Source organism: Brienomyrus brachyistius, chromosome 7 (assembly GCF_023856365.1).
Source record: "Brienomyrus brachyistius isolate T26 chromosome 7, BBRACH_0.4, whole genome shotgun sequence".
Classification (NCBI taxonomy): domain Eukaryota; kingdom Metazoa; phylum Chordata; class Actinopteri; order Osteoglossiformes; family Mormyridae; genus Brienomyrus; species Brienomyrus brachyistius.
In genome coordinates, this window is record NC_064539.1 from 14,666,896 (window position 1) to 14,687,414 (window position 20,519).

Consider the following 20,519-nt stretch of genomic DNA (forward strand, 5'->3'; position numbering starts at 1 on the left):
TGGGAAAAATACTAATGCTAATTATAACAACCTTAACCCCTACCCTGCCCTAACCATAATCATAAGTAACCAAGCAAAATACAAGTGTTTTTGCATTTTTAGTTTAACAAATTTAAACTGGTCTTCATAGGGTAAAAAAACGGGTATTCATCATGTTGTGGGCACATTGTGTCCCCATAAGGTAAGGTATACCCGCTCACACACACACACACACACACGCACACACACATGCATGGTGGGTTTCCTCTATAGAGCAAATATAGAGTGTGTGTATATTAAGAAACAACAAGCAAGTTCATGTATGTTTCATATTTTTATGTTTATTTTTCCTGTGCTTCCTTTTCAATATACTCCTATATATAAACATTTCCCATTGTATTCATATAAAAGGATACATATATAATAATAATAAGTGATACTTTTTATTGATCCCTGTTGGGATATTCTCTTAATACCTCCACCATTTTAGAATAAGTTTGGTTGTGCAGGGTGGCTGACTGTTGTGGTGCTCAAGTAACTGGGGGTCAAGGGCTTTATTCAAGTACTCAGAGATGTGCTGAAACCAGGTTTGAACCAGTGACCTTCTACTCACAGGCAGAGAGACTTGGCCCACTGAGCCACATGCTGGTCCCCAATATATCTATAGTCTTATGCAAAAGTTTGCATAAATAACAGATTTTGTAATTGAAAAGATGTTAACACAGTCTCTCTAGGAAATGGAAAAAATACACAATATTTTCAGTAAACATCGATGCATAGTTACTTTTTATGCCACAAATTGAGCAAAAAATAAAAACATTATTACACTGTGCAAAAGTTTGGGCAACAAAAGAGTTCCAAAATCTCAGATTCTTTTTACAAGGTTTCAGACCTTAATCAGCTCGTTAGATTTGATGCATGGCAACAGCTGTCACTAGTAAATGTCAGCTGGTGCCAATTCCAAAGCTTTACAAATACTTTGACTCTTTGTGCACACACTTGTGGCCACGCAACAACCATATTTTCCTCTAAGCAGTTGTGTTAGACTGTGAAAATGAAAGTTATTGATGCCCACAATGTAGGAGAAGGCTACAAGAAGATAGCAAAGTGTTGTCAGCTTGCAATTTCCACATTGAGAAATGTGTCAGCAGGAGAAAACCTTACTCCATGATAAAATCCAATGTCAGAAGTATGCAACAGAACATCTACAGAAGCCTGATGCATTTTGGAAACAAGTGCTGTGGACTGATGAAGTTAAAATAGAACTCTTTGCCCACAATCAGTGAAGGCATGTTTGGATAAAAAAAGGAACAGCATTTCATGAAAAGAACACTCTATCACGCTTTGGGATTGTGTTGCAGTCAGTGGCACAAAAAACATTGCACTGGTGGAGGGAGAATGGGTTCCATTAAATACCAGCAAATTCTGGAAGCAAACATCTCACCATCTGTAAAAAAAAAGCTGAAGCTGAAAAGAGGATGGCTTCTATAACAGGAAGATGATCCTAAACACACCTTGAAATCCACCATGGACTATCTCAAGAGACACAAGCTGAAGGTTTTGGAATGGCAATCACAGTCCCCTGATTTAAACATCATTGAAAATCTGTGGGTACATCTTAAAAGAGCTGTGCATGCAAGATGACTGAAGAATATTACAGAATTAGAACCCTTTTGGAAGGAAGAATGGGAGAAAATTCCAAGTACAAGAATTAGAAGACTTTTAGCTGGCTATAAAAAGCGTTTGCAAGCTGTGATATCTGCCAGAGGAGGTGTTACTAAGTACTGATTATGTAGGGTGCCCAGACTTTTGCAGAGTGCCACAATAATGTTTTTATTTTTTATCTTTGTTCAATTTGTGACATAAAAATAACTATGCATCATGTTTGCTAAAAATATTGTGCATTTTTTCCATTTCCTAGAAAGACTGTTTACATCTTTTCAATTAAAAAAATGACCAAATCTGTTATTTATCAAGGGATGGGAAAAGTTTTGCATAAGACTGTATATTCATACCAAAAAACACACTTGACATGAACGGCACTCAGGGTAAAGGCCTAAAGGAAAAATATTAAACTTATACATTAACTTCACATTTTATCATATGTGATAGCATATGGCTTCAGTAAAAAATGCTTGTTTGTTGTTTCATAATAAAAATGTATATTCCTTTTATATTATTCCAATTGAATACATGCATTATCTTTCCACATTCAGTTGGTTTAATTAGAGAAAATTCTGTGAGATTAGCTGAACTATGTTCTCAGAACACAAAGTGGATGTTTCCTTTTCAAAATACTCATTACTCATTGTACATCAATATAGGACATGTGTTTGACAAAACATTTATTTAATATGTATTTTACATCAGGACATATATGACTAATGACACATTTGACACTAATGACGCTGATACATTTACAGTAATATGGATTTCATATGAATGTAGGGCTTATATGTTTGTAATTTCATATGTGTTTTACATCAATAAAGAACCTATACTTAAGAAACTTTTTTATATTGGAAGGGGGGCTCTAATCTTCAAATGATCTGCAGGAATAATCTGTCAAAAATACATATTTGTTAAAACTTTATACAGTTTTTATGATTCACATATAACTTCATTATTTTCCTTGACATAGTGCTCAAAAACAATTAGCGTTACCAAATTGCCTGTGAGTGTGCCCTACTATTAGAAGGTTCCCCATCTACCTTCCTCTTGCAGCTTCTGGGATATCTTCCGGACCCCCCGCAACCCTGAATATAACAAGTGGTTACAGAAAATGGATGGATTACATATTTATTAAACAAATATGATATGCTAGTGGTTAAGTAAATGGGTGTATTTAATGGTTCCTTCAAGTACTGGGGTGACTTTAGGAGAGGTTTTGAAATGAGTAAGCTAACACACTTACACCAACCTGAAGATCAGTTCAACATAATTTTCTTTGACTGCGTAAGACTTTTGCATAGTACTGTATACATTTTGTAAATAATTAGCAAAAGCAGAAGTGAAAGACCATTACAGTTGATTTGATGTTACTTTCCAGTTTCCGGTCACCGTTGCTTCCTGTCAATCATGGGAGTTTCTAGATGTTGAAAAGATCAGAGGCTAAGTCAAGCTTACCTGGGGTTTGATTTATTTATTTATTTTGAATGAAGATAATTGACATCGGGGCTAAAATACTCGGGCCTTGAGTGATCGGACCTAATGATGCCCACACTGTCAACCTTTTCTCTGTAAACAGAAAGTCACTCCATTTACTTTCTGGCTATTTGGCAATGAGAGAACCCATCTTCACTCAAAATTTCATTTTGAGTCCTTTGTTCAATTGTTAGCTTTACCTTTCTAGCCATTACAAGGATAAAAATAACAAATATTCATCAAAAATTCTGACATCAGTTGTGATATAGTGTAGAAGATTGAAACAAGGAGCAGACAGTGCATTAAACCTCACAAATTGACCTGAGACAAGGCAGACAAGTTGCTATTGTTTAGTTTATTATGAGACAATCAAGAGAGGCCATTACATTAGTTAATAGAATTCTAACACAAAGTGAATGTCAATGCAATAAATACAGACCTGATATGTTTTCTTCAACACCAATACCTTCAGCTTTTGTTTCTAAATAATGTATTACTACAAGCTATAAAATACTATAAAACATTCAGTTACATTTGTTTAAAGTATTTCTAATAGTTTCTTGTAGTAACAGTTTCACAAAGCAGTGTATCATTTATTTTTGAAAAAGTCTGAGGGTGGGCGGAAATATCTGGGACCGGTTGCACAAAACACCTGAAGTTTTCCCCTTAAGTATGACACTTAAGGTTTAATTTCTCCTTTGTTAAGAGATTTTTTTAAATGTGTTGCACAGAATCCTTTAAAATGTTTCCTTAGTTTTTCCTTAACTAAGTAAACATTTTAAGGGGTTCTGTGCCCTAGAGTCTAGATAATGGAAGGATCATGCAAAAAAAAAAAAATTAAAAAATAATAACAACGCTCAAGAAGGAACATTTACATGAACTTCCCTGCGTGGAGTTTGCATGCTCTCCCTGAGTCATCATCCGGGTATTCCGGTTTCCCTCCACAATCCTAAAACATGGGGAAGTTCATGTAAACGTTCCTTCATGAGCGTTGTTATTATTATTTGATTTATTTTTTTTTTGCATGATCCTTCCATTATCTAGGCTGTGAATCAGACTCACATGAGGTGGAATGGTGGTGCAGTCCTTAGCGCTGGACCTGGGACCTGGGTTCAGGTTCCTGACAGTGTTCCCTGCGTGGAGTCACGAGTGCAAGCGTATGAACCATCTCCATGGAAACGGGGCAATTTTACTCCTGCAAAAACGTCTTTCAATGTTGTAAATGTTAACTTAACTAAGGAATTCCTCCAAAAGTATAATCTTTTCCTCCTCTGACCAATTTGGCTTTCTTGTCTCCTTTTCTCCCATTTTCTTTTTACTTTGTGAGTGACTTTATGAGTCGATAACGGGTACTGTATTAAGCAGGCGTGAGTGCAAGCGTGGTCTCCATGGAAACGGGACAATTTTACTGCTGTAAAACGTCTTTCAATGTTGTAAATCCCTCAATGTTTTTCCTTAACTAAGGAAACATTTTAAGGGGTTCTGTGCAACACATTTAAATAAATCCCTTAGCTAAGGAAAAATTAAACCTTAAGTCTCATACTTAAGGGGAAAACTTAAGGTGTTTTGTGCAACCGGCCCCTGGCCTTTAGTGTGTGTGTGTATTTATATCTCACAATGATACCTGGAAATCTGCTAAATTTATTCATGTTCAAATAGCTTATAGTTCAAATACACAACAGCACCATTGTAATAATAAACAACATGCATTTCAAGTTGCCTGGACCAGAGGGTGCATACTTTCTTTTGTTAGACATGTTGATATTCTTTGTATAATACCATGGAATTTTTTGCTTGAGAACAAAGAAAGCATCGTTTGCAGTATCGTTTGCTGAAAACTACATACCCTAGAGCCTACATAATGGAAGGATCATGCAAAAAAAAAAATAATAATAATAACAATGCTCATGAAGGAACGTTTACATGAACTTCCCCATGTTTTAGGATTGTGGAGGGAAACCAGAATACCCAGATGATGACTCAGGGAGAGCATGCAAACTCCACGCTGGGAACACTGTCAGGAACCTGAACCCAGGTCCCAGGTCCAGCGCTAACCACCGCACCACCATGCTACCCCATGTGAGTCTGATCCACAGCCTGATTAGAGCCCTTGCTTAGTGGTGGAAATTCAAGTTACAAAGCCATTTGTAACAGACAGAATCAACAGGAGACAGGATTTCTCTTAATTAGGTACAAAATACCGGGCCCAAATTCCCAACAATGAATTTGTGGTAATAAAAGATAAACTAGTTAATGTACAAAATCCTATGAATGTGTTTAGAAAGTGTCTTTTTTCTGCAGTCATTCACTGTATAGTCCAGCGTTTTACAAACAGGTTTGGTAACTATTTGTTTGGTAAAACAAATTTTGTAACCATAAAATATGCCCAGTACTAGTAAGAAGGAACCTGTCATACCATGTGTGCAAATTGTGTCATAATATCCAAAATGTGCCATCTACAAATTTCTTTCTCATGATTGTGATTTACAAATGGGAAACACTGATCCTTTTTACACCCTTTTCATAGTTTCATAATAAACTCATTTGGGAGCTTAAGCTTAAGCATTGTCTCATTTAGCATTTCAGTCTGTTTCACCTGTGACTAAAATGAGAATGTTTTTGATCAGCCTAAGGTAAGTAGGGGCATAAGGCCTCGTATGATACTAGCAATATGTCGATATGATTCGCCCGTTATAGTGCTCATATGGCGGCTTTGGATTTGCCTGTTATAGTGTTCATATGGCGGCTTTGAATTTGCCTGTTATAGTGCTCATATGGCGGCTTTGGATTTGCCTGTTATAGTGCTCATATGGCGGCTTTGGATTTGCCTGTTATAGTGCTCATTATGTTGAACCATTGGGCATGACAAACAATAGTGACCAGGACTTTCCTTAGAACTCATGGACACTATAACTATCACGCACAATACAGTGTAAGTTGTAGACAATAAATTACAATACACCGCAATCACCCATAACATTAAAACCACTGACAAGTGAAGTGACTGACAATGATTATCTCATTACCATTCTAGAAGTTGACATGTTGGAAGCAGAAAAAAATGGGCAAACGTAAGGATCTGAGAGACTTTTACATGGGCCAAATTGTGATGGCTAGTCGACTGGGTCAGAACACTTCCAAAATGGCATGTCTTGTGGGCTGTTCCTGGTATGCAGAGGTCAGTATCTACCAAAACTGGTCCAAGGAAAGTCAACCAGTGAACTGGCAACAGGGTCATGAGCCCTCAACATTCATTGATGCACATGCATCAGCCCATCTGGTCTGATCCCACAGGAGAGCCACTGTAGCACAAATTGCTGAAAAAATGAATACTGGCTATGATAGAAAGGTGTCAAAACACCTGAGGAAGAGATCACACCAGGACACACTATGAGAAGAAGGCACGTTAGGCAGTGTGATCCTTCAGGCAATGGAATCCTTGGGTCCTGGCATTCATGTGGATGTTATTTTGGCACGTATCACCTACTTAAACATTGTTGCAGACCAAGTACACCCCTTTACAGCAGCAGCATTCCCAGAAGGTGGTGGCTTCTTTCAGTAGGATAATGAACCCTGTCACATTGCAAAAATTGTTCAAGAATGGTTTAAAGAACATGAAAAAAGACTTGAAAAAGGTTGGCCTCCAAATTCCCCAGATCTCAATCCCATTATGCATCTGTGAAGTGTGCTAGATGAACAAATCAGATCCATGGAGAACTCACCTCACAACTTAAGGATCTGCTTCTAACATCTTTCTGCTACGTACCACAGGACACCTTCAAAGGCAGAGATATGTCTAAAGGGGTGACACCAGTCACCCCTGATATATGATTGCCTCCCAGTGAATATGTCTGGCCCACGGCGACCATCCTACACCTTTGGTAGAGTACAGTCAGAGTACATGTCTGACAATGGCCAACATCATTGGCTGGCAGCACAGTAAATCACTGCCTGATTCACTGGCAAACTGCTCAATACCATTGGATTAGAGTACAGTCAGTAGCTGCTTGATTTTGGATGTGGAATCACACTGTACCACATTTTTTCAAACGGGAGGTGAGATATGATGCATGGTACATGGTATGTACACATTAACGCCTATGTGATGTTTTTTTTTGTTCATTAGGGATGGGTCATGATTTTCATATATTCATAATGTCATTTTTATTTAACTGAATTAGGCTTTAAATATGCACATTGGAGGACCTCTATAATAATGTTCTATAGACACAGGTCAATAATAATAATAATAATAATAATAATAATAATAATAATAATAATAATAATAATATTCTAAGCCCATTTCCAATGCTGTATTTATTTCTAATAGAATTTTCTGATTTCCTGCCCCCCCACCCATACTGGTGCTCTCCTGTTCAGAGGTTTTTTGGAATCCATGCCTCCATGCCTCAACAGGTATGACCTGTTTTGGCAGCACGAGGGGGACCTACACAATATTAGACTTGTAGTTTTCATGTTATTTCTGATTAGTGGAAATATAAGTAAATTCCAACGTTAAAAAAATAGAATTCAATTATATATTTCATTTTGGGCAGATTTTAATAATGTACATTTATCATGTAATGAAAGCCTCAGAGTACAGGAATGTTGACAGTGTCATGGCACAGGAATGTTGACAGTTTCCTGAAATAAGTATAGTTTGCTTCCTGCTAAAGATCCTTGCAATTTTAAACAATACTCTAAGCCATGAACATTAAAAATCTCATGGGGGAATTACCAGTTAAATAATACACCCAAAAAAAAAAAGCTGAAAAAAATAAGTTGAAAACATTAGACTACCAATGTGTAAATGTAAAATACAAACAGGCATAATATTTTGTAATATCCCGTTGTTGACAGACAATACAGGATATAAGTCAGCTTTGTAAGAACATTCTTCTACTATTTTTTTGAATCGCCATCATCGTCTGCTTTTCATCAGCAAAATCTGTACCTGAGTAGTGTTAAAAATGCCAATTCAGCCTCTGAGTGTCTGAACTGTTTGAGGTTGAAACTCTGCAGTACATTGTGTCTTGCTAAAGTTGTTCCAATCCCTTTAGAAATACAAATCCATTCGGTGACATGTTCTTATCATTCCAGGTGACAGTTCTAACACAGAAAAATTATATAAATTGTTTTCCCTAAGTGCGTGAGTCAAGTAGCATATCGAGAAACCTTGGCCCATAAATCACATACAGTATACTGTACAGTAGGCTTTTAACATTTAAGCTTGACATTTATTATTATAAGTTTACTCAATGGAATTGCAAAAATACTGTATCAGAGTGAGAAGCCAGCCTAGCTCCCTCCATGTGATGCAGGCATACACTAGTTTAGAAGGCTGTTGTATGCGCTTGTCAAATTTCCCAGCTACACAGCTGCGGTTTAGGCTGAAACATTTATTAATGTTAACATGATTATTGTCGTATGGCCTTATATTTGCATAGTTCCATTTGGTCATTGTACTTTGTTGTCTTTCTATAAGGAAGACAAAGTAAATGAAGAATTACCCTTCGCTCTCCCTCATGTTTAGTTACCTACTTGCTTAAATAAGCAAAATATATAACTGGGAGGTGGCCATTACACTGAAATCAGAACCGGGTAATTTAGATACTTTATTTAGGAGTTCTGTCTGGCCTTACTCTTTTGGGATGGCACTACAAATTCTGACATTAATGACTGATGCCTGCACTGATATGCAATTAGAAGAATAAGAATAACAATAGAGTGAATACTAATAAAATACAGTAACTGGATCCAGTCACAGGCTTTATAAGCTATTCTCATGTGCACCTCTATCAACTGTTTTATTTGACGGGCATCTTGTATAATGTTTTCATTATTAGTTATTGTGCTCAGATCATTTAAAAAAAGGAAGGTTATAAAAGTGTCAGAAAATTGTAATCATGCAGGCAAGTCAAAAATTCCCTGCGAATGGAATGTGGTAGGAAGGAAAACAAAGAACATACCTGATGCCTGACATGTATTCCCTGAAAAATACTTGTAATTTGCTTTTTACTTCCTGCTAGACTCCTTATTAAAATGCTTTTAAATAAAAAACAAACAAGTAAATAGAAAAAAAAACAAACTTGGAAGTGCGAGGCTGCTGTGTACCCCACTCAAGCACTATGCCACCTCATATTATATTATAAATTTAAAAAATAGGACTCATTGAAATCAAACATAAATCTCTTGCAGGTAATTCAGATGCAGTCCAATTTATCTGAAAGGCATTAGATGTTTCATTCGTGACAGAAAATCAGAGTAAACGCTCATAAACACAGGGAGGAAATTCAAACTCCATATACACACAACTGGACTTGAACCCACTAATCAGGATACACAAAACAACTATGGAATCCACTTAGCCTTGGGTTACTTTCCACTGTTGATTATTTATATATAGTTTGTATGCTTTCCCTATCATGGGGTTTCCTCTCAGTTCTCTCATTTTCCTACAGTCTAAAAAAACACTAAGCTGAATTGAAGTTGCTGAATTGTCGGGAATGGATGGTTTTGTTTGCCCTGCAATGGGCTGGCACCCCCTTGCTTGCACTCTAGACCTCCGTGACACTGGATAAGACAAGTGAGTATGGATGGATGGTAAATGTTTGCTGATTATAGTTGATAATAAATCTGGCAATGTACCAGAAACCACCCCGAATCCTTGTAGGTTTTCTTTTGTTAGTTTGCATTCAACATGCTTCTTTATTTTATAGATAAATCTTGCAAATGGGGATTCAAATCACACAATGTGTGGCTCCTTGCATATGGTTGCCTGGAAATTTTGGAAGATGTTTTGGCCTGATATTTTATCAAGCTGAGATAAAATCGACTAGGAGGAAAAAGGTGAAGGTATTTTATTTGGTTAACAACGTGTTTAAAGGTGTATGCCAGCCAATCAGGAAATAAATATTTGTCATATAGACATAGAGTGTATGTTGCAAGTACATTCCATTATTAAACACAAATAACAAATGCCTGATTATTTATGCAATTCATGTGTTATAAATGATGAATTTTGTTTTTTCTCCAGCTCCTTTCCAATGTGCTTTTGGCTATGATAACTAGATGATTTAATTTGTAAATGCAGTCAATACATTTTGCATCAACATTATTTCTAGTCTTCCTTCGGAGGCTTAGAGAATAAAATATTTAACAATGCAACACTGCATTGTTATATAACACTGTGAATTAAACATGGATATTATAAGTTTAAGGTAATCAGTAAGGTAATTCCTAAAACAGAATAATCAAATAATAATCAATAATTGGAGTGATATTTCAGTATAAAAAACCCACCATTTAAAATAATGAAAAAAATTATGTTTATTTTGTAAAACAACAATTTTGTAAAATAGAAGTATTCATATGATTGGACCCAGCATGGCACTAATAATACAAAAATGTTTCACACAATCTCATTCAATTATACTACTGCCTGCTCTTTTACATGGGATATATAACATAAGTGGCAAATATTTGGGAACATAAGGAAATACTACAAATAAGGAGAGGTCATTTTTGTTTGTATGGATGTGTAATATCTGTTGTTAAAATATTACTGATTGTGAAAATAAAATTAAATAACTTTGCCTCAATCATTAGCTTATTGAAAACCAGTATTATCCTTTGAAATTGATGTTGTTTAATGTAATCTACAAATATTTGTGGCATAAATTCAATGTATCAAACTGTGAACTATTCATTACAGCTTTGCATAGATGTAGAATTACATATTCTTCAATTATTATATATTGCCTTTGTTCAAAAGAAAGTACATTTAATCCCTCCACCTGCCTTTATATAAACAAGAAAAGAACAGAACAGGCGTTACTATATCACAAGCAGAAAATAACTCTTAACCTAAATCTTCACTGGAATCAAGAAGATAAAAACAAGTATAAAAAAATACTTATGTATAAAAACATACAAAACATACAAAATACAAACATGAATTTAATTCTTATCTGTCACTTGATCAGGGTGTACATATGTACATATGTAACAAATTTCATATACTTCATTAGAAAGGTAGTTCAATGCTTCTTTCATTATTGTGACAAAATAACATAGGTTAGGACCTATTCTTAACGTCAGCCAGTCATAAAAAAGAGACTTCTGCTTTACATAATTTTTTTGGAATATGTCCATAGCCATCTAGTCATCTAGGATAATTTGAAGTTTTCTTACTGCTTAATAGCGCAATCAAACAAAAATCTACAAGAGAACTACTTCACAAAATGACAAAAGATATTTTAGCAGCAGAAAAATTTAACAATATAGAAAATGTCACAGAAGTTAATTAATTTATGTTTTTATGTACTTTTTGTTGATTTTTTGTGTATATGTGTGTATATGTGTGTGTGTATGGCATAAAACAGTTTTTAAATTAAGAATGTAGGTCTTCACGATAAAACAGAATAGACATAACAATGTTGTGGTATTGTTAGCTGGAATTTTACGTCAGTTAGAGAGTGATGCATAATTCCAATGTGTCAGAAAAACATCCACTTTCAGTACACTTACGGAGAGCTAGAAATAAGTCTTCGAAGTTTCAGGCATTCCTCTATGGTAAGGGGCATCAGGGATGGTGAGGCAGAGTTGACCATGAGCATTGAATGTCTTTCAGGTATTGCCAAGGGCATGCCTCGAAAATGCCTGGACAGAGGGTCCCTGCTATGTAAAGTATCATTTATGTAAACTGTTGCCTGTGGCCGCTTTATTTCATGTTCCGCCACATGTGACCCTGGGTACAACCACATGCGCGCCAACTGGGCCTGGCTACAGTTCCTGTCCAACATTAAGTCCTGAATCTGGATGTTCCTGACAGCGGAGGGCTTCTGAACTTCATAATCCCTGTCCTGTGAGCACAACTGGCGGTATGCAGCACTTCCAGCTCCATTACTTATAGGCATGTTTAGCTGGGGCAGATTCTTCTTACATTCTGATGCAGATTCCCAGTCATGTGCTTGGATTCCCAAAGAGACATGGTAACTGTTCAGGTGACTGTCCCTGCCAGAAGGACTGGTCACATTTGTCTTTTTCTTTGGGCTGCTCTTTATATGGTCTGCCACTTCCATTGAACATTTCCTCTCCTTCACTGGGAGAGTCAGTGGTCTGGAGTCATTTTCCTGGGGAGTACTCTCCAAACTTGCTTTGCGCTCACACGTTTCTTCATTAATGATGACTTGGCCTTTGTCAGGCTGTGATACTGGGCTACTTGACAGAAGTTGGGAGCCCACTCTAAATTTAGAATTCAGCAAGTCCTGTAACACTGCCAGTGGAATCTGGATCTCCATTTTACCTGTGGGGTCCTTAGGTGAAGTAAGTATGGGATTGCTCATACTGAAGGGAGAAACAGGAGGCTGTGAAGGTCTCTCAGCTTCCTTTTGCATCATAGGATATGTGCTGTTTGAATCATTAGGTCTGCAGTTCTGTGGAGATATGTTATTATAGGCCTTCATATGCACACTGGGACTTGTGACTGGAGAGGTGTTCTGGTAGGTGGTAGAGGAAAGATCAATGACGTTTGGTTCTTGGATTGTAACTGGACTGTGTCGTGGACTGGAACTGTTTGGACCTTTTTCATTTTCCATCCCATCATATGCCTCATCTTTAGGTAAATTCCAGGCTGGGTATAAAGGAAAAACTTTGTTTAAGAACCTGGGCATCTTGTTGCTGCTGCTGCCAGTTGGGGTAAAAGAAGATGGCTTCTGATTTAGAGATTCTGCACCTCCATCTTTGCAGCTGAGGTTCAGCGGCTCAGCAAATCCCGAGGATGAGACATACTCCTTGGCTAAATTTCGGAGCAAGACCAGCTGTTGCTTCGGCCAGTCACTCTTCTCTTGGGGGGTATGTATGTGGGATGTGGGTGGGGGGAGATTAGTATGAGGGGGCTGAACCATTGGGGTCATTGGGTGATAGGGGGGCAATGAGGGGTGGTTGTGGAAGAACTGTTGGAAATGCACAGGCACAGGAATTACGCTCATGCGGCTGTCCACTAAAAAGTCATGAGTGTCCTGGATAGAAAGAAATATAAACTTAGAGCTTTGTCTCCCAAAACAGTGGGCAGTGTAGTGCAAAATCTATACATTCGACATTGTAAATGTTCTAAATCAAAGTATGGGGAACAGAATAACTATACAGAGAGAACATGAATAGTCCTCGTTTTGTCCTGGCACACTTGATGATACCTGAGAGAGCGATGCATGCCGGAATCCATAATTCATGCCCCGCTTGGCTCCCCTCAAGACTTCCTCTTCCTCATGCGGGAAGCTATGGAGGCGTGATCGTTTCTGTTGGCGAGGAACAGGCAAGTCCTTGTCGTCCTTCCCTCTCATGTGCCATTCAAAGGGCAGTATAAGCCTGGGTATACACAAGACACCCTGAGCAAAGGCACACCTCTACACCTACACCGAATACCCTTCTATCATGCCTCATCCAGCTCATACAGCAAACACAGGACAGTAGTAAGGTTTCAGGTGCGATAAGATTAAATGAGCAGAAGCGCAGCTCGCTCCAGAATTGCCGAAAACCATCACTCACTTTTCATAGTGCCGGCGTGTGCAGGTGGCTGCACTGGTACTACGTGGGTTCCCACCTAACTCGTTATAAACTTGCTTCCATAGCTGATGTGCCGTCACCTGGAAAAAGAAAAAATGAATTTGGAAAAGTTTTTTTCTCACAGCGTCAAATACCTCTATGATCAACCTCTCTTAGAATTACATCCATTCAAGTCTATGCAGCCACAGATTACAGATTCACAAACCCCTTTCCGATATTCCCCTTTTTCTGATATTAAAGGATAATCAAGGAAGTACTTGTTGACTTCATGTGTGTATGTCAGTATGCACACATAGAAGTCACTATGTATCTTTACTATTTTGGATAGTAGTGTTACACCTTGAATACTGTAATAGTCCCCTGAATGACATTTAAGTTAATCTGAATTGAAATCTTTGGAGAAATTGCATTACTAAGTAGTTTGTATCATTGTATCAAATTATTTTTAAGCTGTTCAAGTTTTAATCCTTTTGATGGTACATTTACTGCCAATATGTTACTGAGTCTGCCAGACTTATTGTTTAATGGTTTATTTTGATCTTCATTAACTTGAGGCTCCTTATAATTCTATAATGATGTTTCATGACACCAGTCTCTGAGGAGGATGCATTTTTTAGAATCTATTGCCAGGTAAGTAAGAGTAATGTGATAGCAGTATTGATGTCTGATAGGCTGTTCTAGAAAGTTGTTTGGAGCAAATTATCATAGAGAACAATCTACTGTTGCAATGATGAACTCAAATACTACATTCTCATGCCATAATGACAAAATAAATCCACTTATTTTGCCAGTAAAATAATTTCCTGAAGAATTAAGCTTTTTTGCTTAATAATTACATTTAATCTTTTAACACTTCGTATCTTAACATTTCACTGAATCATTGAAACAGATACATTAAACTACATTTTGAAAACCATAAAAGACAGCAGAATTGCCTTTACCTGACTGTAGCCTCCTAATTTTTGCACTGTCTTGTACATCAGAAAAAGGTCAACTGTAAAAAAGCATGCAAATAAAAATTCTAATTATGCTCCCTCTGTAAATGCATTACATGCACTCATTGCTGTGTGTCTGTGGTATATTTGGCCGATTATACTTGTGCATTTTGTTGTGGTAGTATGTGCATGTGCATGTTTATGTCTGTATGTGAGCACATTTACTTGCAGACGTCTCCACTCACTCTGCTTGAAGCCCAGATGAGGTATTCTCTCGATGGGTGTGTCTCTGCTCTTCATGAAGAGATACAACTCTTTAAGAAAATTTTCCTCATTTAGTTCTGTCTTATGTTCTGATGATGGGCCTTCAAGCAAACTCTCCTGCGACATGGCACCCTACACAGTCACAAACAGGTTTGTGTGAGCATTGTAGATATTCATAGACTGGATATAATTCAGCTAAATGAAAAATCAATCAATGTAATTGCCTTTAATCTAAATTGCACAATCCATGTTTACGAGCTCATTCATTTAATTTATAGTTAGAAACAGAACAAGAACCAAAAGACAAAGGGGCTGCTATAATGATGACTGGAAAAACCTGGTTTAGATAACTTGTGTCACAGAATGAGGAAGACAGAAAAAAACATATGCACACAAGAAAACAGCCAATTTCCATTATATGTGTTTCTTCTAAACATATATAATAAGGACAAATTCTGTTTATAGATCGCATCCCACATCTAATAATTTTGCAAATGAATGCATTTTACCTTTGGCAAGTAAAAAAATCCAGATACAAAAGCAATAGCAATGTGGAGCCAATGTGGTTTAGAAAATGCCTGCATATACCATCGTCATCGTGCAACAAACTGTGCAGTTCTAAATCTTTCTCCAGTAGCACCTTCCCAGCCCATAAGCTGTACAGTAGGCATGAGACAGTAGGCATGTCAAGCTGATTTTAGGTGAATACAGTCTTTAAATCAGCTGTAACAATCACACATAAGTATAAAGGTCACACAAATTTCCACCTCCTTCCTGTCACATTGTTCCCACTGTCGCCTAGGTGGCGAAGCATTATTCTCTGTTTCTCTAAAGAGAAACGTATTTCTGTATTCACTTGAATCTTTGAAAGATTGTGCAGTATATGTGCCTGTGCCAGTCAATGCAGGTGTCTGAAGCTTTGGCAGAGAGATCTTGCCATATTTATGTACTGTAAATAACAGGATATCATTATGACAGTCATTACATGATTTTTTGAGCGTTGTGCCAAAAAGAACCATGAGTGGCCGTGAGTAGCGTTCAGTTCACGCTCAGCCTTTATGCGAAAATTCCATATTCCTTGTTGCTATCTATCACAAATCTTTAAAGCATATGTAGCAGCCAATAATGTAATAAAATGCCAATAATATTACAGGTTACTCAGTTCTTCATGTAAAAAAGTCAACATTGTAATAATTGGCCAATTATGTAATAACAAAACAATTATTATTTAAAAAAACGTATTACACTATTGGTCAGATATTACATTTACTGACTTTTATTACATTTAGAACAGAGAAATGTATAACGTTATTAGCATATCATTACATGATTGAGTGCTATAAGAATGTGGCTGTAGCATTTCAATGTTGTGCTCAAAATTATTGCCGAAGTCTCTACGTCAACAAAGCAACAACAGTTGCAGTGTAAAATCAAAGTAGCCTTTTGCTAAGGCTAAAATAAAATACATCCAACTTAAAACCACCTGGTCAGGGTCATGGTAGGGCATGGAACCACTGCCAGGCAACATTAGGCTGGGGTACACCATAACGAAATTGCCAGTCCATCATAGTACACATACTAACATTTACATACTATGGACAGTTTAGAAGCACAAATAAGCATACCTGCCAGTTTACCACATGGTAAAAATAGGATGCTCTAAGGATGGTCTTAAATCAAAATTAAATGGGAAACTGTTAATCTGAGTGTATGAAATTATTTGCTGTTAAACATGGTACTTCTTGTAAATGTCATAGTTAATATTTTGGTCTTGTGATCAACACCTGGATGCATCAATATAAATTAAAATAGTACAATACACTGGTAGTTTATTTGGATCCAAATAAACAAAATTATGTCTCACCTATAATTTCTAAATCCTACTTAATATGTATTATCAAATAGCAAGTCAAAATTAAAACAGAAATATATTTTTTTACTTTTTTAATATTAAAGAAAAAAATGCATGCATCTAAATTCATGACAGCACATAGACAAATCAGGTTAACAAATAAGTTCATACTTATCCACAGCAAAAATATTGCAGATTTCAATGCAAATACAATCACCAATATTGAACGTTTTTGGTCTCTCTGCCACAAAAACATTGACAAATATTGTTCTACTTACTTGAGTTATCAGCAGAACTTCAAAATAAGTTAAACACCTGTCTCTGGCGATGAATAAAACACTTTACTTTCTTTCCTCGGGACTGATAATAAGACGAGTGTTCGGTCACACCTGTGTTGATTACCAAGTGACACCTCTGCGGTTTGAGGAGTGTATTTTCCGCACTACCCACACATGTGCTTGAATCAGGTTTTTCCTGCTTGTGGAACGAAGTTCAGTACTGAACAATAGAGTTATTCATATAATTAGGCAGAATTTGAAGTATTCTTAAGATTAGGGTATTGTGTTGGGTAAAGTCATCTAGTTCCATATTCAGTTACATATTCAAAATATATTTGGGGGTGGGGGTGGGGTGGACAAAATAACGGAAGCACCGCATGAAAAAGTACTTTCAAGTAATTAAATCACACTTATATACGTAGTTATAAAGGTGAGTCATATTAGGTTGAATGCCAATTAGTAGTATGTGTCAGTAATTAAAGAGGTCTGGTATGAGTTTTAATAGCAAAATAAGGCACTTGACAGAGTTCAAAAGAGTTTGAATAGGTGGTTCCCCAGAAATGCAGGTACATCAAAAACAGCAATATTATTTAATACGGCAGTTGTAAGCATATATAATAAATTAAGGGTGTATGTATATATATATATATATATATATAAGGGTATTTTTTTCTCTCTCTTCGTGGATCGTTACTTTCGGTCTGGAATGCACAATGACACAAATGAATACATTGCTTGGCATGAGCAGAACCTAAATTCCCCAACACAGAAAACATTATAAATATTGTGGCTGTGAGTTGTTTATAGCTAATTTATTTTATAGGTAATGCTACAGTCAGTCATAATGGCCAATTTGGAATCATTTTGATGTCCCAAATAATTGCACACTAGACACTAGAGAAACCAAGACTGACTGTTGGCTCTGTTATATTTAATTATATTATTACTGTAGGCTGCTGTATGATTCTGTTGCTGGAAACATATCTGACATGCTAACTCAATTGAGACGACATCATCTGAGAGTGTGTATCACTGGAGTAAAGTAGAAATAGCCTCTGCAAGTTAGTCTCCCCGTGGCATTTAAAGCGCTTTTGCTAGGAAATTCAGAAAGGGCTAAGCAAATAACTAAGGCTATAGGGGTTATTTAGCACTAGAGATATACAACCATACATACTAGTAGAGAACATGGGATTTAGTTAATTGTGATTATCATGATGCAGCCTTATTTTTGTATTTTTATTTATTTTACATAATGTGAATTTGTCATTTGAGAAGAGTTCCAAAGCAATCAAGAAAACTGTAATTGAAACAAGTGGTTGCATTCATATGGAGACAGACTGACAACCGTTAAAATGAACATTACGGTCACATTAATTCATACTTATCTCCTTGGGTCCAGAGTTCGGACCTGGTAAATTGATAAAAATTGCATGGAAATAACCCAGAATGGGGGGGGGGGGGCAATTCAATGCAGTGCACACACAACATTCATGCCTATGGGGAATTTGGCAACTCCAGTTAACCTTAGCATGTTTTTGGAATGTGGGAGGAAACCAGAGAACCAGAGAAACCCCACAACAACATGCGGAGGCACGGACCCTCAGAACATTCATTTGAAACATACATGGATGGCTGAAGCACAGTCATACTACCCAGCTCTAACCCCACCAGAGCAGGCCTGTCAGTCTGTGGGCACAGTGTCTCCTCTGTCCATCCACTCAGCGCACTCTCTGTCCTGTTGGCTGTACAAACCAGCAGGTCCCAGGCCACTGCATACATTTGTTTGACAACTTGTTTCGATTAAATCTGCACAAAGCCGTGCTGATTACACTTACACTGACATATTTAAAATAAATCTAAGCATTTTGATTTGCTGATCTTAGTCATTTTGGTGACATTGGCTAATTCATTGGTAGAATTATTTGCTTTTGATACATGAGTACAGTGGTACTTTGGAACTTTGTTCCAGAAAGCTGCTCAAGTTGCAGTTTGGTCGAGTTTTAAGTCGAATTTCACCATAAGAAATAATGTAAATTAATTTAATTCATTCCAGACCACCAAATGATTGCCTATTTATACTTATCTACCTACCTAACTAATAATAAAAAGAATTAACAATCAATACAAAACTAATACACACATGAAAAAGAGCACATACAAAAGCAATAAACATGAAATAAATTACAATCCCATACTCCAAAGCAAGAGCAGACACTGCTGCACCACCTTCAAGTCTTGCTATAATTTCCTTTGTAAGTTCTACAGTTACTCTCACTATTTTCCTCTTTGGTCTACTGCTATCACTGCAGACTTTCTTAGTGTTTACTGTATCACTAAATGTACCATAGATAAAGCACAAAAAAAAAAAATCACATCAAACACAGGAACACAGCTTTCGCTCGTCAAACTCAGTGGAGAGATACTGCAAGACTGAGAGCGATTCATAGGCATCAGTATCCCAGTAGGTTTGTTTGCCTTTGTGTGAGTTCATCAAAGACGCATCTCAATCCATACGCGGTTTAGCAGGTCTGGTTTGTTGTTTCGAGTTCTGAGTTCTCAGCCGAGTTATGGGTAGATTTTTCTTGACCGACCTGTTTGAGGTCCGAATTGGTAGAGTTGAACGTGTCTCAACCCAAACGATTTCGTAGGAACAGTTGAGGTCCAAGATTTTGGTCGAGCTACAAGTCGAAAAAAGTTCAACATACCAATTCGATGTCACAGTTGGTTAAGAGGAATTTGAGTTTCAAGGTTCTACTGTACTGTTTTGGATAAGTTACAGGCTTTTGCAGCTAAACCATAGTGTTGTGTTATATGCATAAACTGTTTTGAGAAATTTTGAGAATGTTAAAGTATTGTAGCGCCTGTGGGACTTGCATATCTCGGCATCTTGTTGTAAGTAACTGTATGTACTTGTTACTGTAAATACTTGCGCTCGCAATTATCTCATACCCTTACCTTTGTTGTATGTGTAATCCTGATGTGCCTAATGGTTATGTAATAACCAGCCATGTGTGAGCCTTCCTGTCTAGTGTGTAACTTCCCCCCATTTGGCTGCCATGTTTGTCTATGCTATTGTTGCTTGTTGGGCGGTCCATTTAAGGACTAACATAAAGAGCATGTCTGTGGTGATCCGTCTCTCCTCATCGGAGATGCGTCGCGTGATGCCTTTGTCTGCCTGGCGCCAGAGTAGGTTTCATGAAATGTGCCAAATGTTGGCATATGCATGAATTGTTTTGAGAAATGCTCTTATGGTCATGAGAATATACACATGCACGTGAAATGTGCCAAAGCAATCAAGAAAAACTGTAATTTGCCCAAGGATGTATGCTCTTGAGCTCCACAATTCTGAATGGTAGCCTGTTCCTACTTTCTCATTGTCACTGACTGATCATTTTTCTTTAGCAGACTGTTACTTATTCATATCAAAGATACAGGTTTCAACACTGCAAAGCTCAACACTACAATATGTAAAGTATAACGTCTTCAGATCTCTAGACACAG

General features: G+C 37.1%; 2 protein-coding genes across 3 annotated transcripts in view; one reads left to right on the forward strand and one right to left on the reverse strand.

The window, feature by feature from the left end:
- LOC125746887 (rhotekin-like) overlaps positions 1-5,256 on the forward strand; it is an 85,892-nt gene extending 80,636 nt beyond the window's left edge. For both annotated transcript variants that reach the window (XM_049021496.1, XM_049021497.1), the window contains exon 13: positions 5,068-5,256. In XM_049021496.1, coding sequence (XP_048877453.1) covers positions 5,068-5,241 — 174 coding nt within the window. In that variant the 3' untranslated portion in view covers positions 5,242-5,256. The remainder of the gene's footprint in view (positions 1-5,067) is intronic.
- Positions 5,257-10,434: 5,178 nt separating this feature from the next.
- arid6 (AT-rich interaction domain 6) lies at positions 10,435-17,154 on the reverse strand. Its single transcript, XM_049021501.1, has 6 exons — positions 17,019-17,154; positions 14,870-15,020; positions 14,631-14,683; positions 13,672-13,769; positions 13,320-13,491; positions 10,435-13,145 (listed from the first exon to the last, which is right to left on the reverse strand). Exons 2-6 carry the CDS (start codon positions 15,012-15,014, stop codon positions 11,649-11,651), a joined length of 1,965 nt encoding a protein of 654 aa, XP_048877458.1. The 5' UTR covers positions 15,015-15,020; positions 17,019-17,154; the 3' UTR covers positions 10,435-11,648.
- Between the last annotated feature and the right edge of the window lie 3,365 nt (positions 17,155-20,519).

What these genes read in the sequence shown, in the direction of transcription:
- arid6 (XM_049021501.1), bottom strand. Translation starts at nt 15,014, where the DNA reads ATGTCGCAGGAGAGTTTGCTTGAAGGCCCATCATCAGAACATAAGACA. An exon ending in ACACGCCGGCACTATGAAAA is followed by an intron (nt 13,492 to 13,671) that starts GTGAGTGATGGT and finishes GTGTATACCCAG; the next exon opens with GCTTATACTGCCCTTTGAAT. An exon ending in GGCATGCATCGCTCTCTCAG is followed by an intron (nt 13,146 to 13,319) that starts GTATCATCAAGT and finishes CTTTCTATCCAG; the next exon opens with GACACTCATGACTTTTTAGT.